At 39.6% G+C, this 16,874-nt stretch overlaps 1 protein-coding gene across 2 annotated transcripts in view; it reads right to left on the reverse strand.

Annotated features, from left to right (window-relative positions):
* Positions 1 to 16,874, reverse strand: part of LOC110526275 (cadherin-8) — a 73,726-nt gene that overhangs the window by 12,912 nt on the left and 43,940 nt on the right. For both annotated transcript variants that reach the window (XM_021607094.2, XM_021607091.2), the window contains exons 4-7: positions 15,357 to 15,476; positions 10,021 to 10,188; positions 9,655 to 9,842; positions 6,165 to 6,412 (exon numbers count right to left, since the gene is read on the reverse strand). In XM_021607094.2, the coding sequence (XP_021462769.1) occupies positions 6,165 to 6,412; positions 9,655 to 9,842; positions 10,021 to 10,188; positions 15,357 to 15,476 (724 nt within the window). The remainder of the gene's footprint in view (positions 1 to 6,164; positions 6,413 to 9,654; positions 9,843 to 10,020; positions 10,189 to 15,356; positions 15,477 to 16,874) is intronic.

Consider the following 16,874-nt stretch of genomic DNA (forward strand, 5'->3'; position numbering starts at 1 on the left):
TTTTACATAATCTCTTTTACATGACTCCTTGTATTAACATTTGCAACATGTCAGCTGTCAAGGTAAGTAAATGATGTAGCGGGGCCTGAAGAAAGGCAGACAAGCTTACACAGTCACCTGACAGACCTGGCTCTCATTACCCATAAACTTTTGTAGTCCTATAATCCTCTTCTAAACCCTCAGTGCTGTGTGCATGTCCCACTCAACTCCACCAATGTACAAATGTTTCTCTACATGGTGTTTTGAGCAACTACCTAGGTTAGCCATAATGTATTATTAAGGCATCATCAATACCAGGTACTGTAATGAGAACCTTGGTTGGCTCTTACTTTAGCCTTCAAAGCAATAGTGTCCATGTAACGCCCAAGGTCTGGAGCATAATGATCATTCAAGAATAAAATCATATTCACAGAGTATGGGAAGACGCTGAAGGAATTGTGTTGCATTTTAAGTCCACCTGAAACCTTGGTTGAATGCATGAAGTATAGCTTGAGGGTTGAGGTCTAAGTGAGGACCCAGGCCTTGAGTCATCCTGGTCAGACTGAGAGACTCTGAGTCATTTCGGTGTGAGAGTGTTTTACTCACAACCTGGATTCAGGGGTAGACGTAACATAGTAAATGTAAATCTGTCTCACTCCATTCAGTATGATATGTTACATTTCATATGGTGTAAATTTGTGGATGTCCATCATCTATTTAGTGTGATAGAATCCAAATGACAATTTGTATGATATGTTACGAATCGCAATTCGTACAATGTTAATATTTTGCAAAACTTTATGATATGTTACCAATACTAATTTGTTGTGGCTAATGTTTGCTTGGTGGCTAGGTTGTTAATGCTAACGTTAGCTTGGAGGATAATGTTAGCTAGGCTAGGAGTTGGGGTTAAGATTAGGGTTTAGGTTAGGAATTAGGTTAAACGGTTAAGGTTATGATAATGGGAAGGGAAATGGTTAGCTAACATGCTAGTAGTTGCAAAGTAGCTAAAAAGTAGTAAGTAGTTGCAAAGTTGCTAATTAGCTAAAATGCTAAACTTGTCCGTGAAGAGATTCAAACATGCAACCTTCAGGTTGCTAGAAGTTCACATCTTCCTGGTTTCGTCTAGTCTATGAGATGAGGCTCAGGCTAAGGTTAGCTAAGGCTAACACTGTTCAGCCTATTACCTCTACGATGGTCACAACACTGCTTATTATCACTCCATAGAGAGGCACTCTATCCAAAAGCATTGTATGTCAAGGATAACGTTTGCCTGGGCATCCTCTGCCTGGTGGTACCTTGCAATGAGAATGTAACACTTTGTGGCAACATACAAAGACAATATGCTAATTACAACATGATAAAAACAGGATGAGACTTCCATTGGTTGTCTCTACATTGGGTCTCTGAGAGACAGTACTATGATGACACATTACCGCACATTCAAAATTACACATAAAATAATGTAAAATGATCACTTTAAATTGATAGAATCTCAAGGAGATAAAATAGAAGACTTTACAGAATAGAAGTGACATAAAAGCATAATAAAACTGAAATTGTGAAAATTATGATAATGCCCTTTTAGTGCTCTTGAACAACAACAAAAACCTGCCTACAATTGTATTTGCATATGTATCCTCGTACTTTGTATGTAGGGTAGGTTCTAGAGCAGGGATGGGCAATGTTGATGGGGGTTGGGGCACTAGTGTAAGAGCTGTTTGAAAAGACCACCTGAAATTTCAATCTATTTTGGTCGGATGAAGTTTTGGCCTGCCTGGTGACATCACCAGTTATGCCTGGTGACATAAATCAGTTAATAGACCAATAAAAAAAGAGAATTCCAAACCCCTCTGCCAATAAAATCTAGTTTTCAGTCCTCCCCCCTACTCAGACCACTCCCAGACAGTCCTTGCAAAATTATTTTTTGAGAAACTGCTATTTTTGACCAATTTAATTTAAAACAATCACAGTAAGGTGCTTAATTGTTACCAATAAATACTTTGATATTGAGATGAAAACTGCTGCATTGAACTTTAATAAGACCTTGACTGAATTCCTAAAAATGGAAGGCAAGTTCCCCATCCCTGCTCTAGAGTCTAGACTCTAGATCATGGGTCTCCAACAGGTTGATGATGAGCTACCAGTATCTCTCATCCCACCCATGAGTAGCTCGGAATTCATTGCTCAACTGAGGGACCTTACAGGTAATTGTATGTGTGGGGTACAGAGATGAGGTAGTCATTCAAAAATGAAATACAGAACTCATTCAAAAATGACTACTGCACATAGAGTGAGTCCATGCAACATATTATGTGACTTGTTATTAAGCCGATTTGTGACTCATTTCAGGAAACTAGGCGTATGTTGCACATCACTACTTCACAGGAGCGGCATTTGAATGTAAACATACATTTTTGATCAAAATGCATTTTTGGCAGAAATGTCTTCTGGAACATGTGAACTTTGATGTGCCTTAATAACTAACTTGGATTCCATCCATAAATAGGAATAAAATAGTTAAATTACGAGCCAAGTTGGTTAAGCCATGGAAAAAGTCGGGAACCTTCCGGCTAGCCATGATTGGCTGAGATAATGGATGGGCTGGACATGCCGAGAGATGAGTTTGGATATGTCTGCCATGTAGCATGCTTCTGTCTATAACGTGAGCTGTTCAGTATGTGTTGACAGTCCTTTCTACCACGCCGTTTTTGAAAGATAAAATGTTAGCCATCAAGAACTACAAAAATGTTGCTACTTTTCTCAACAACATTGACGCCCTGAATTTAGTAGGCGGCGATCGACAGATCAGTTGGAAAAAGTGATGGACAACTTTATGCACACGCCACAGTCAGTGTGACCTGGAGAGACTTGATACAACGCTGGCCAAACAAGATGTAGCTACAAACAAAACTGAGTTAAATGGTTCCAGTCTGCCGTGAAGCATTCATCCATGTATACGGGTAAGGGTCTAGCTACATTTTCAGATATAAGGTTCAGAAAGACGTTTTTATTGCAAGTTAAAGCGTACTGTTAGTTAGCTAGCAAACGTTAGCTTGCTGGCTTGCTAGCTGACGTTACGTGTATGATCTGTGTAGTAATATTATTTGAATCAGAAATCAATGTGCATTGCTAGTTATAGCCTAATGTTTGCTAGCTAATATTGAACCTAGTTTGTTAGCTTTAGCTACCTGCAGATTCATACTACAGCTATTACAATATTTGTATTGTATAAATTGGGATTATTGCGGTTCATTGTTTAGCTAGCTAGCTAGGTAGCTAGCTACATGTCTAAACGAAAGACCCCACTTCGGCCCGATTATTACATGACCCATCAAATTAGCCAGGTGTGTATGGGGGTGATTACAGCCATCTATTATATTTCATGTACATGTGTACATGTTTAGACAATAGTGACCCATCCACTTAGCTAGATGTGGCGTGGGGGTGTTTATAGCATTTCCTTCCCATGACCCATCAATTTAGACAATTGTGTCAGGAAAGTGTCATCTAACAATCCTAAAATATTTATAAAATGTTATTTTTTTCTGGACACATTCTGTTTTTGATATTGCTACTGTGCAAGTAACCACTTCACCATACCGTTTACACATTCTGTATCCTGTGCATGTGACAAATAAGCATAGATTTAATTTGAAATAGGGTGTGTTTACCACATGGCCTCACATGTGAATCCTTAAAAATATGGGTGGGGCTAATGCTTAAGAGGGTGTGAACGATGCTGAATGGGTGTCGACAAAGAGGTGCTCTTCAGTAGGTGAACCAAAATATTCAAAACACAATTTCAAATGTTGCTACATAAGACCAAATCGAGGCGGTCATTCACATTTTTACTCCAGAAACTCCTTATTTAGGCTTGCCATAACAAAGGGGTTAAATACTTATTCACTCAAGACATTTCAACTTTTCATTTCTAATTAATTTGTTAACATTTCAAAAAACATAATTCCACTTTGACATTATGTATTACAGTATGTATGTATTAAAAAGTGTGTGTAGGCCAGTGACACAAAATCTAAATGTAATTATTTTTACATTCGGGCTGTACCACAACAAAATGTGGAAAAAGTCAAGGGGTATGAATACTTTCTAAAGGCGCTGAAGCCACAATTGGCTTGAAAAGCCAAACGTAACACAATATCTGCTTATTTATATCCATTAATATTGCCCCTGTAAGTCTGTTAGCCATAATGATATCTGTCTTCTGGGTAGACAGAAAGAATTTCCCAAAAACCTTCTCAATAAAATGTTGACTACAAAGTAGGCTTACCTGGCAGAATTATATCATGATTATTTGTATCAATCTCATGTCATGACATAATGCAGCAGCAAAAACATCGCTTAGACCAGCACATTCCTCTTTCTAAAGGTGTATTACACTCAAAAAGTATATTCTGATTCTGATTCTGATTTAAGCATTGACATGGACTCCCAACATCCAATTTCATTGTTTCTCTATGAGTAATTCAAAAATGTTGAGAGAAAAACGTAAAAAAAATTCCAAACCAGCTATATTAAAAGTGAGAAAATGTATGATTAGCTCGCGACATGTTTCATAATTTAAAAGTAGCTCTCATGCTTGAAAAGGTCGGAGGCCCCTGGTCTAGGCGATCCTATCTGCCAATCAGGGCTGTGTATGTACATATATTAACATTTGTGTCAAGAAGACATGATCAGCTTGAGCATTTCAATGGCCGCTCAGGGAAAAAAAAAGATAAATATTTTGGAAATTATTTTCATGAAATAAACACACACAGTGATTTATTAGACATACAGTGATGAATAATAATTTTTAAAAGACTGCATGGGGCTTTAAAGGTACATTCCATCTTGCTGTGGAGCAAATGATCAGTATTGGGAAACAACACAAGATGGCAGGAACATCTCAAGCTGTGTAAGAGCCATTCCCTTCCTCTCCTTAACAGAATGGCTTTACTGTTGAATGCCTTCATTGACATTGGCAGACATGGGAAGCAATGTGACATTAACCACTTACGTACAGAAAATCACTACTTTCCTCTGGCTCCAAACTCTTACAGCCTCCAAGTAGGTTCCGTAAAGCGTCCTCTAACTCTGATTGCTTGAAAGCTTTCGGACAGCCTTACAAACACTGGCATAATATCCTACAGCCTCAATTCACTTATCGAAATGTGTAATCTTATCCACAAAATAGTAAATACATGAAGTGCTCTTTCATTCAAAACAGAAAACAAGGAATTAGAAATAAACATCAAAAAGTATATTTTCAATGAGAAAGTCCAGATTGAAAAAACAACCTAATACATCATTACACAGAAAAAAATGTGATTCCTAATTGCCAGTCTGAGGTGTCAATATAGTACAATATAGTACGTTTATGACAATCATTTCAATCACTTGGACAGACATGTTCACATACAAATGAAATAGGGCAGTGCTTATCACACATAGATCAGCAGAATAATATATACCACAGAAGTCTTCTTAGTGATGGACAAATGCAAAATATATAGTATTTGCACACTACACACATCAATAAATACGCACGCGCAGCACAGTGATAATGAAAAACTTTGTGAAAGTGCAACATAAAAGAACATTGGGGTCACAGAAGAAGAAAAAAAAAGAAGGAAAAGGAAAGAGACACCCAAACATGAGAACAGGTTACATTATATTGGTATGCCTATTTTATTTTAAATGATGAAGATGGAACCAGGTTGAATTCCCCTGCTTTGGCCATAGCCAATAAATGATTCCCAGCTCACACTCTGTTCACCATGAAATTACACAACCTGTTGAGTGTTGTCCGGGGAAAGCGGCAAGTCACTGGAGAATTAATGAAATGACGTAGTGGATGGAGAGAAATTGCCTGTATAACCTATACAAGGTGCCCTTGTGAAATGTCTAAGAATAAGTCACACAACTGAAACGCAGTAGACAAAGTCACCACTAAGAGAAGTCTACCTGTGCTGTTCTTTCAAGTTTACTACATTGTGGTCCTAAGGAAACAAGGGCAGCCATCGGCTCACATTTCACCTCCAAAGGAACATGCACAGTGGCAAGACTATATTTTAAAAATATATATGTGATTCCATGGCACACTGCACTCCTTATATGGGTGGGTAAACAATAAAGTAAACAAGTATTTGGTGAAATGAGGTTGTGAATATCATCTTGTTTCTTACCTGACTAGACTGCCAGTGACATCAGGATCGCGGGCTGTGACTGTTCCTATAACCGTGTTGATGGGGGCATTCTCATCCACCTGCAGGACAAATGTGGGCTTGGAGAAGACAGGGGGTTCATCTGAATCTTCCACTGCAATCTTCACCGTAGCTGTATCCTTGAAGGGGGCGCCACTGTTGGGATCAAATCGAATGTTGGCCGCCTCCACCTTCAGTGTATATGACTTTTTAGTCTCGAAGTTCAGGGGCTGTGGAAAATGACAGAAACAAATACCTTTCACTGATGCCCAAAGCAGCAAGAAAAAAATGCACCTGATGGAGAAGAACTTTCGGAGTTGAAATTTAATAGTGTGATCTCTGATCCTATCAAAAACATTTAAGGAAATAATCCAAGCACATTTGTAATTATTCGCAATAACCACAATCTCACCTCAAATAATCCATGTGTTACCACATCTGCTCTAGGATAGAATAAGGCTGTAAATAAGATGAATCTAATCTGGCATCACACCATACTGGTTCAAATGTGTTAGGAAATCATTAAAATAATGTTATTTGTAGGTTTGTGCTACCTGAAAATATAATTGTGTGGGTAGTGCACGATAACACTGTTACAAAATTATTTGAAGGATAGCAATTATTGAGGCATTATCATCACATGAATAGAAGTGGATGTGTATTCAGGAATTCTAACATAATAATGACATTTCCTAGGGGGAATTGCATACCTATGAGTACATCTGTGGCAAGAAACGTACCCCTGAAATTACAGATGGTCTCATTCCTATTTCACAAGGACATTGAGAACCAATGTCCACTACTTTTTTACACATCATTGAATATTTGCAACATGTAAAAACACCACAATTTAACTCTCTGGTGTCTTAGCAGCCATCCCAGACTCTCACAATTGTATTTTGAATCACCTCTGGCCGCTCTTATAATACTCAAATAATGGGATCAAGTCACTTCCACGCTCAAAAAACAGGATTTATAGGGAAATCAAAACTGGGCCTTGCCGCTTGAGGGGATCTGAGTTGGCTTTGGGAATGAGAGGGGTTAGCAGAGGGATCAAAAAATGTATTCCAGCTTTTCACAAAGAAATAAAAAGAATCCAATGGTCCCCTAGGCTGGGTCGGGCCAGCGCTGGGGCAGTGCCGGCAGCAGGCCCAGCTGTGAGAGAAAAGCAGCTGGGGACGGGGACTGACAGGGGGCTTTGAAGTCCACACGTCTGGCGTCAGGGCACCCGTATGGAGAGGGCCCTGCAGCCCAGTCTTCCGCTGTCTGAGAAGCTATTTGGAGCATTTTCATTATTAACCGCCCTTCCTCTCTCTTCTCTCCCCACCTTCTTCTCCTCCTCCTCTATGTTGAGAGGAGTGAACAGCTGGACCAAGAGCAAACATTGGTTTCAAAGGATTCCAGCTTAATACCAAGTATAAAGGAGCCCAGGGCTAAAAGTGTACAGGGGTCAATTGTCAGATTGATTACACCGCAGTTAAAGAAAGGAATACCACAATAGTTAAACTATTCAGCTCCATTTCCTGATCACCACTATTCTGTTTTTGTATTCGATTAATAACAACAATTTACAAGTCAGACTCCATACTGCATTGCTGTTATATTTGTACTTTTAAAATGTTATGCATAATTGACCATACCTTATAACAAAGCAGTATGTTCATTTGTTTTGTCTCAACACTGGTATGATCGTTTCAACAAGCGACTCTACCTTGACAGTTTTACCTCAGAATAGAACTTTGAAGATAGTATTCCTATTCGCATCCTCTCAAATGATCCTCAATGACATCTGACCTCTCCAGCCATATTTGAATTGGCCCTCTATGCCACTCTGCCATTACTCATTGTTTTGGGGGAGGTCAATTCATGCAGCACTTGACACTCTATAATCCGGAGAGCAGCACTTTGGTTTTCATATTGATGGAACATGGTAGTGGAAGTGTTAGACCGGCTTGTGTTGCTACAGTATGTGCAGATGAAGATGGGGCAGCTTTTTCACTCCATTTTCCCCATGCTTGCCCCTTGTTGATGTCCCCACCTCAGAGCACTCCTGTGCCATGCATCAAATTCCCATGAGCCTCAGGATAGGATCTGTATGTATACACACAGGCCATTTAGAGACATCAAAGTTCAGTGCTGGCTGGTGGAGGAAGCAGAACTTCCCACTAACATCCCCCGATAGGCCTGAGGGGTGGAAGATAAAAAGCTTAGACCCAAAACAACAAAGCCACTTCCTAGTTTGTGTTTCTGCAGTCATGTTTAGATCAATATTTTTTAACCTTGCCGCAAAGAATCTTTAATAATTTGCACTTGGTATTTGACAGCAGTTTATTGAGCTATTTTTGTTGCTGTGGGTGTGGTGGTGCTATTTGCTCCATTTCATCCTTTGTTCTTCCACATTGGCTAAGAAAAACTCTACAAGCTGGTGCAACAGGGCTCTGAAACCAAGAATATGTTGTTCAGGGTGCGGAACGGAAGCAGAGATACCAGTTCTGCTAAAGTAATCTGAACTTCACCATCTGGATATGTAGAGGTGAGAAGAGAGTAGGCAGTTGACTTCCTGTTTTTCACATGCAATCTCATCCATCATGCAATTAGCAATGCAGGCAACAGATTCCAGGCCAAGTATACGAGAATAAAGTGACGAGGCAGAGCCACAGCACTGCTGTCACTGTGAAATACTAGAGGGAAGTATCTCAAAGGTCTTATTGATCATGTCTAGTTTGTTCTCAAGCCGTCTGTTTTGTTTAGTAGAGTATAATCTATTCAAGGCAGATCATCAGAAGAAATATTATTTCATTTCATCCAATAGTTTGTTCATAGTTACAGGAAGACACCGTGGATGTCCTAATGTGATGTCATTTAGAATCCAAACGCAATGACATACTATCGCACTTGAATGATCTATAGCTCTAACTCTAGACATTAAACTAACCATGAGTCAAGACGTGAGCACACATCCATCACTCATTTATACACTTGAATACTTCAGGCCTGAAGTAGCTCCTTCTTCTATCATTGCAGTTCTACAGAAAATGTGTGATACTGTATATTGCTGTGTAACAGTAAACATTTAGATTGCTGGAGGCAAACATGACATATAATTTGTTTTCCCTTTCGTACATTTAATCATCTACCAAATCAACAGTGTACATTTGGTAGCTGTTGTTGATATAGTCTTATAGATCAATTCAATGGTGCATTAATGGGGGTCGCCATCTTTATGCATCTTCGCCATTGAAACTGCTTTGCATGATATATGTAGTACAATAGCATTTTTTCCTCATGGTCAATTTAAATGAAATCATTCTAGATATACAGCTCTGACCTGTAGCCTGTGTGAACAACCTTCCTCCTTTGATACCCCGTCTTGCAACCTAGTATTTGGGCCTTGTTTAAGTTGAAGCTGTTAAAGATATGAAGTGGTTGTTGGTGGAACCCTAGGGCAAAGCTGTTTGCATCAGGTCCTTACCTTCTTCAGACGAAGGATCCCCTCTTGAGTCTGGGCATCTGTAGTGATCTCGAAGACGTCCTTCTCATCACCGTCAATGATGTTGTACGTTGATTTGGCGTTCTCGCCAATGTCCCTATCATTTGCCTTTACCTTGCCACCAGGTTGACCAATGCCAAGCTCCTCTGGGATCACAAACTCGTACAGACCTGAAGAATAGGACACCATGATTATTTCACCCTAACAGTAGATGTTTCCTTATCTATGCATCGTTATAACTAGTACAATTCTGACACAACGCAGCAAAACAACAACAAATACATTCAGATTTGCCGATAATGGGTTCTAACTATAGTGTATGAAGAGAGAATTGGACATTTTGTTTACTTTTTGAGAACTTTGGCGGGTTATCGTTGACATCTGTTAGTGTGACAGTAACTGTTGTTGTCCCTGACAACCCTCCCATATGACCACCCATGTCTTTTGCTTGAATGACGACCAGGTACTCCTCTCGCATCTCTCGATCCATCCCATGTAAAGCAATTTTAATGATCGCTGAAAGCAAAAAAAATGAACATCAAATATATTGTAATTGCAAAAAATCAACATACACATGAATGAACAGAATGGGGTATACAAAGGCATTCATAACGCTTGACATGATCGCTTCACTGCACCTTTAAGAGTGTTGCAGTATCCTTCATAACAACCGTTAAGCATTTATTTTATTAAACAGAAGTGGAATTTCTGACAGAACACCTGGAGAGAAGCTCTGATCCTGTGGATAGCATTGCAAATCAATGTGTTTGATTGCTGAAGTGTTGTACTGCTATCTGCAAGTAATTTCTGTTCTGATTGAATGGAAATTACGCTGTCCAGGTGCGTATTGCACCCTGAAAATCTGAAGGGACACCAAGTACGTGAGGATGGCTGGGGGGTGGAGAATTTTGCATTTTTTTGAACAGCTGAAACAGTTTTTACCTGCAATCTAGAGTCATCATTTTTATACTTAATTGTATGTAAAAAAAAAAAAAGCTTTTTTCTGCACATCTAAGCATACATCTTGAGCTGTCTGTTTCCTCCTGACTGGTGGTTCAATTTAAAAAAATGAGCTAAATATGATTCTCTGCATCTCTGTAAAAGATTCAATGTCTTATTCAGTGCATTCAGTATTTTGCTTGCTTTTCTAAAGTCTACCAACCTTGCCAGCAGGCATGCCAGCTAAGATAGTTAGACAAGCTATCTGCTCTAACTTGATTGATAGCCTGAAATGTCTTCTTGGTAGCTAGTTATGGGAGATTGGGAACCTATCTGGCATGGCTAAAGCCAATCTTATAAAATCGCTAAGTGGCTATTTGTATTACAGAGAATAAAAAATATACAGTACCAGTCAAACGTTTGGACACACCTACTCATTCAAGGGTTTTCTTTAGTTTCACTATTTTCTACATTGTAGAATAATAGTGAAGACATCAAAACTATGAAATAACACACATGGAATCACCTAGTAACCAAAAAAGTGTTAAACAAATCTACATTTATTTTAGATTTTAGATTCTTCAAAGTAGCCACCCTTTGCCTTGATGACAGCTTTGCACACTCTTGGCATTCGCTCAACCATCTTCACCTGGAATGCTTTTCCAACAGTCTTGAAGTAGTTCCCACATGTAATGAGCAATTGTTGCTTTTCCTTCACTCTGCGGTCCAACTCATTCCAAACCATCTCAATTGGGTAGAGATCAGGTAATTGTGGAGGCCAGGTCATCAAATTCAGCACTCCATCACTCTCCTTCTTCGGTCAAAAAGCCCTTGGGATTGGGATGGCGTATTGCTGCAGAACGCTGTGGTAGCCATGCTGGTTAAATGTGCCTTGAATTCTAAATACAGTGCCTTGCGAAAGTATTCGGCCCCCTTGAACTTTGAGACCTTTTGCCACATTTCAGGCTTCAAACATAAAGATATAAAACTGTATTTTTTTGTGAAGAATCAACAACAAGTGGGACACAATCATGAAGTGGAACGACATTTATTTGATATTTCAAACTTTTTTAACAAATCAAAAACTGAAAAATTGGGCGTGCAAAATTATTCAGCCCCTTTACTTTCAGTGCAGCAAACTCTCTCCAGAAGTTCAGTGAGGATCTCTGAATGATCCAATGTTGACCTAAATGACTAATGATGATAAATACAATCCACCTGTGTGTAATCAAGTCTCCGTATAAATGCACCTGCACTGTGATAGTCTCAGAGGTCCGTTAAAAGCGCAGAGAGCATCATGAAGAACAAGGAACACACCAGGCAGGTCCGAGATACTGTTGTGAAGAAGTTTAAAGCCGGATTTGGATACAAAAAGATTTCCCAAGCTTTAAACATCCCAAGGAGCACTGTGCAAGTGATAATATTGAAATGGAAGGAGTATCAGACCACTGCAAATCTACCAAGACCTGGCCGTCCCTCTAAACTTTCAGCTCATACAAGGAGAAGACTGATCAGAGATGCAGCCAAGAGGCCCATGATCACTCTGGATGAACTGCAGAGATCTACAGCTGAGGTGGGAGACTCTGTTCATAGGTCAACAATCAGTCGTATATTGCACAAATCTGGCCTTTATGGAAGAGTGGCAAGAAGAAAGCCATTTCTTAAAGATATCCATAAAAAGTGTTGTCTAAAGTTTGCCACAAGCCACCTGGGAGACACACCAAACATGTGGAAGAAGGTGCTCTGGTCAGATGAAACCAAAATTGAACTTTTTGGCAACAATGCAAAACGTTATGTTTGGCGTAAAAGCAACACAGCTGAACACACCATCCCCACTGTCAAACATGGTGGTGGCAGCATCATGGTTTGGGCCTGCTTTTCTTCAGCAGGGACAGGGAAGATGGTTGATGGGAAGATGGATGGAGCCAAATACAGGACCATTCTGGAAGAAAACCTGATGGAGTCTGCAAAAGACCTGAGACTGGGACGGAGATTTGTCTTCCAACAAGACAATGATCCAAAACATAAAGCAAAATCTACAATGGAATGGTTCAAAAATAAACATATCCAGGTGTTAGAATGGCCAAGTCAAAGTCCAGACTTGAATCCAATCGAGAATCTGTGGAAAGAACTGAAAACTGCTGTTCACAAATGCTCTCCATCCAACCTCACTGAGCTTGAGCTGTTTCGCAAGGAGGAATGGGAAAAAATGTCAGTCTCTCGATGTGCAAAACTGATAGAGACATACCCCAAGCGACTTACAGCTGTAATCGCAGCAAAAGGTGGCGCTACAAAGTATTAACTTAAGGGGGCTGAATAATTTTGCACGCCCAATTTTTCAGTTTTTGATTTGTTAAATTTTTTTTAAATATCCAATAAATGTTGTTCCACTTCATGATTGTGTCCCACTTGTTGTTGATTCTTCACAAAAAAATACAGTTTTATATCTTTATGTTTGAAGCCTGAAATGTGGCAAAAGGTCGCAAAGTTCAAGGGGGCCGAATTCTTTCGCAAGGCACTGTAAATAATAGACAGTGTTACCAGCAAAGCACCCCCACACAATCATACCTCCTCCTCCGTGCTTCACGGTGGGAACCACACATGCGTAGATCATCCTTTCACCAACTCTGCGTCTCACAAAGACACGGCGGTTGGAACCAAAAACCTACATTTGGACTCAACAGAGCAAAGGACAGATTTCCACCAGTCTAATGTCCATTACTCATGTTTCTTGGCCCAAGTGGTTTCTTTGCAGCAATTTGACCATGTAGGCCTGATTCACGCAGTCTCCTCTGAACAGTTGATGTTGAGATGTGTCTGTTACTTGAACTCTGTGAACCATTTATTTTAGCTTTCAATCTGAGGTGCAGTTCATTCTAATGAACGTATCCTCTGCAGCAGAGGTAACTCTGGGTCTTCCTTTTCTGTGGCGGTCCTCATGACAGCCAGTTTCATCATAGCACTTGATGGTTTTAGAGACTGCACTTGAAAAAAAACGTTCAATGTTCTTGAAATGTTCCACATTGACTGACCTTCATGTCTTAAATTAACGATGGACTGTCACTTCTTTTTGCTTATTTGACTTGGACTTTTACCAAAAAGGGCTATATTTTATATACCACCGCTACCTTGTCACAACACAACTGATTCTTTGAAAAATCTTAAACATAAAATATATTTTGATTTGCTTAACACTTTTTTGGTTACTACATGTTTCTATATGGGTTATTTCATAGTGATGATGTTTTCACTATTATTCTACAATGTAGAAAAAAATAAGAAAAACCCTGGAAGGAGTAGGTTTGTCCAAACTTTTGACTGGTACAGTATATACAAAAACGATGTTTATGCAGAATGGACCTTATTGACTGCAGTGGCAAAGTGCAGAATATGAACAGCTCAGGGCAAGGATAATCCGCTCAGAAAACAGAGGCCGGTAGAATAATCAAATAAATAATCAACACTTAATAAAGGTCTGCTTTAGCCAGACACACTTGGCATATTATGCCAGATGGGGGTGGAGGGGAGGGGGGATTTAGACTCTATTATCAGAGAAATAACTTTTATGCTACACTGTCTTGAATAAACGTTTTTTACACTACGCAAATGACTTTGAAGCAGGTAAGAACAACTCTCCCTAAAAGAAGTGCTCACACACACACAAACTCACACGTATGCACTTCAGTTATCCTCTGTTACTCACTCTACTGTCATCTCTGTTGATCATCGTTAGCTATTCAAATTAATTCCTAATCACGGAAAAGGATGGGAAAGACAAACACTCATTTCCATAGATATTTTCTAGGATTTTTTTCTACCGTCCATTAACCAAGTGATGGATTGGGGCATGATGTTTATTTATTTATCAAATGCCTTTAATTTCCTTCATGGTGTTGGAAGTGTCAAATGGATTATAATGTTTGTTTTTCCCTTACCTTTTATTTGTCATTAACATTCATTAAAACATCTGGCTCACTTGAATGAGCCATCTGCATGTGCTCAGTAATCATGCAAAGCGTACACGCTGATCCTCAAATTGTCCTTTGATAGATAGATTCAATATACCTTCTCCATTTTATTGTGGTAGATGTGAGTGATTAAAATGCATAATATTGTTGAGGAGGAAACAGGGTTTCTACATGTAGAAATATGTCTTCATATGTATTATGTACATAGAGTTTTGACGTTCTTGGAGCTTGTTTATTGTATGTTGTTTTTCCAAATTGTGAGCAGCTGATTTCCATCTCATTGCTTATTAATGTAATTTCACCATTATTTAATCATGTTGCTTACAGACACACTGTTAACAAGTCGGCTGAAAATGCAATTAGGAAAACAACAAAGTCAAGGTTGAAGAATAAGCAGACGGCAGATGGAATTAAAAAAGATAGCTCTGTCATTTATATGTAACAGTCCTTGAATATCTTGTCGGGAGTTATATCCTCAAAATGCAAATATAATCTGTATGCTGAGTAATTGTCTATGTATGGATAATATGCATTCGATCTGTAAATGTAGCTGAAACACCACTTGTTTTGACTGCAATCGAATCATGAAAAAGGAGTGTATCTGTTCAGGGTCAACAACTTTACATGCCATGACCCTGAAAGTTAAATTTATTTTTAACTGTTGAGGAAAGAGCTGCAAGTAAGCATTTCACTCTACAGTTTGCACATGCTGGTTCCTGTACATGTGACGAATAAACTTTGATTTGATTTAGTATTTCACCATGGCAATCCACTCACCAGTGTTGGGGTCTATGGAGAAGTAGGGCTGTCCTTCCAGTATGCTGTACACAAGTTTAGCACTGTTTCCATAGACTGGGTCATCTGCGTCTGTTGCCGTCACCCTAGTGACTGAGGTACCTGTATGTGAGAAAGGGCACATTATTAAAAATAGAGTGGACTTCTGACACCCATAATCACTCCTTACAGCTAGCTTCTCCCCTTGTAATCTTCCTGGTTCCACTATAAAGCCAGAGGTACTTATTGGTAAGGTTAAAGACAAGCTTATTGCCAGACACATGAATGACACAGCATACTGTGCTACAACGTCCCAACAGAGAACACTATCATACAGTGAAGGCTTTGAAAAATGAACAATAAAGAGCAGGGCTGATGCTGATGCCCAACTCATCATTAGTCTGTGGCTCAGGTGGGAAGAGGATAAAAGGAGGAAAGCTGTTCGTAGGAAAGCAACTTGACAGTACAGATGGTATGGTAATTTTTTTTGTAAAATATGTTCTCAGGTGTTCTGACAACATCGGTAAATGTTCATGGTTACAGAAGGCATCAGGCCTAGCCACAGGTATCCAGGCCTGTTGTCTGCAGGAGACAGAATGGGTCATAGTGGGGGACAACACTAGTTAAGGCCACCTCTGTGCCTGTCATTAGGCTCATCTGGCACAAACAAAGTAATAACACCAGGCCAGTTTAACGTGGTGCTTCTCAGTTTTAATATAAGGATGCTGACTTTTTTTCTATTCTAGTTGATTTCTCTGCTGATTGTTGTTAGGACCATTGAAAGAAAAGTTGTGGAATACAGGTGGATACGTTTCCCTCATGCAGCTGCTGGCAAGCAACACACAGTCTGTTGGCCCAAACTCCTCTGTTGTACCTTGTATTACCTGGCTTTGGGGCTTGGCAAATGTTTTTGAGGCTGAGAGCATGAGTTGTGCCTTTGTAGATACAGACATTCTGCAGTTCAGAATATGTGGTGCTCATCATCTGTTTTACAGGTACACTGAATAATATTCTCATGAGCCTGTTCATATGACATGTTACAGAATAAAGACCCACTCCAGTAGAATTTCAAGACTGTTTCATGAGAGAGGGTCATTAAATATTGCACATGTGGGGAATGCATTTCCTGTTTATACAGCCCAAACATGTCAAGCAATGATTAATAGTAACCCTGTCCTCCCTTTTACAAAAGCAAAACAAAGCATATAGACCATCATTGCACTTTGACTCAAAAACCTGCTTTGCTATTGCTACCCAATTATTTCACATAGAGAGCCTCAAGTGGCCCTTTGAGACATGTGTTTGTTGGTAATGTATGTGCTGTGATGACCCTTACTGCTGCCAGGGCTTACCTTTACATTTCATACTGCTTATTATTTCTAAGGCTGTGTGTGTGTGTGTGTGTGTGTGTGTGTGTGTGTGTGTGTGTGTGTGTGTGTGTGTGTGTGTGTGTGTGTGTGTGTGTGTGTGTGTGTGTGTGTGTGTGTGTGTGTGTGTGTGTGTGTGTGTGTGTGTGTGCTG

This window comes from Oncorhynchus mykiss, chromosome 6, assembly GCF_013265735.2.
Source record: "Oncorhynchus mykiss isolate Arlee chromosome 6, USDA_OmykA_1.1, whole genome shotgun sequence".
Classification (NCBI taxonomy): domain Eukaryota; kingdom Metazoa; phylum Chordata; class Actinopteri; order Salmoniformes; family Salmonidae; genus Oncorhynchus; species Oncorhynchus mykiss.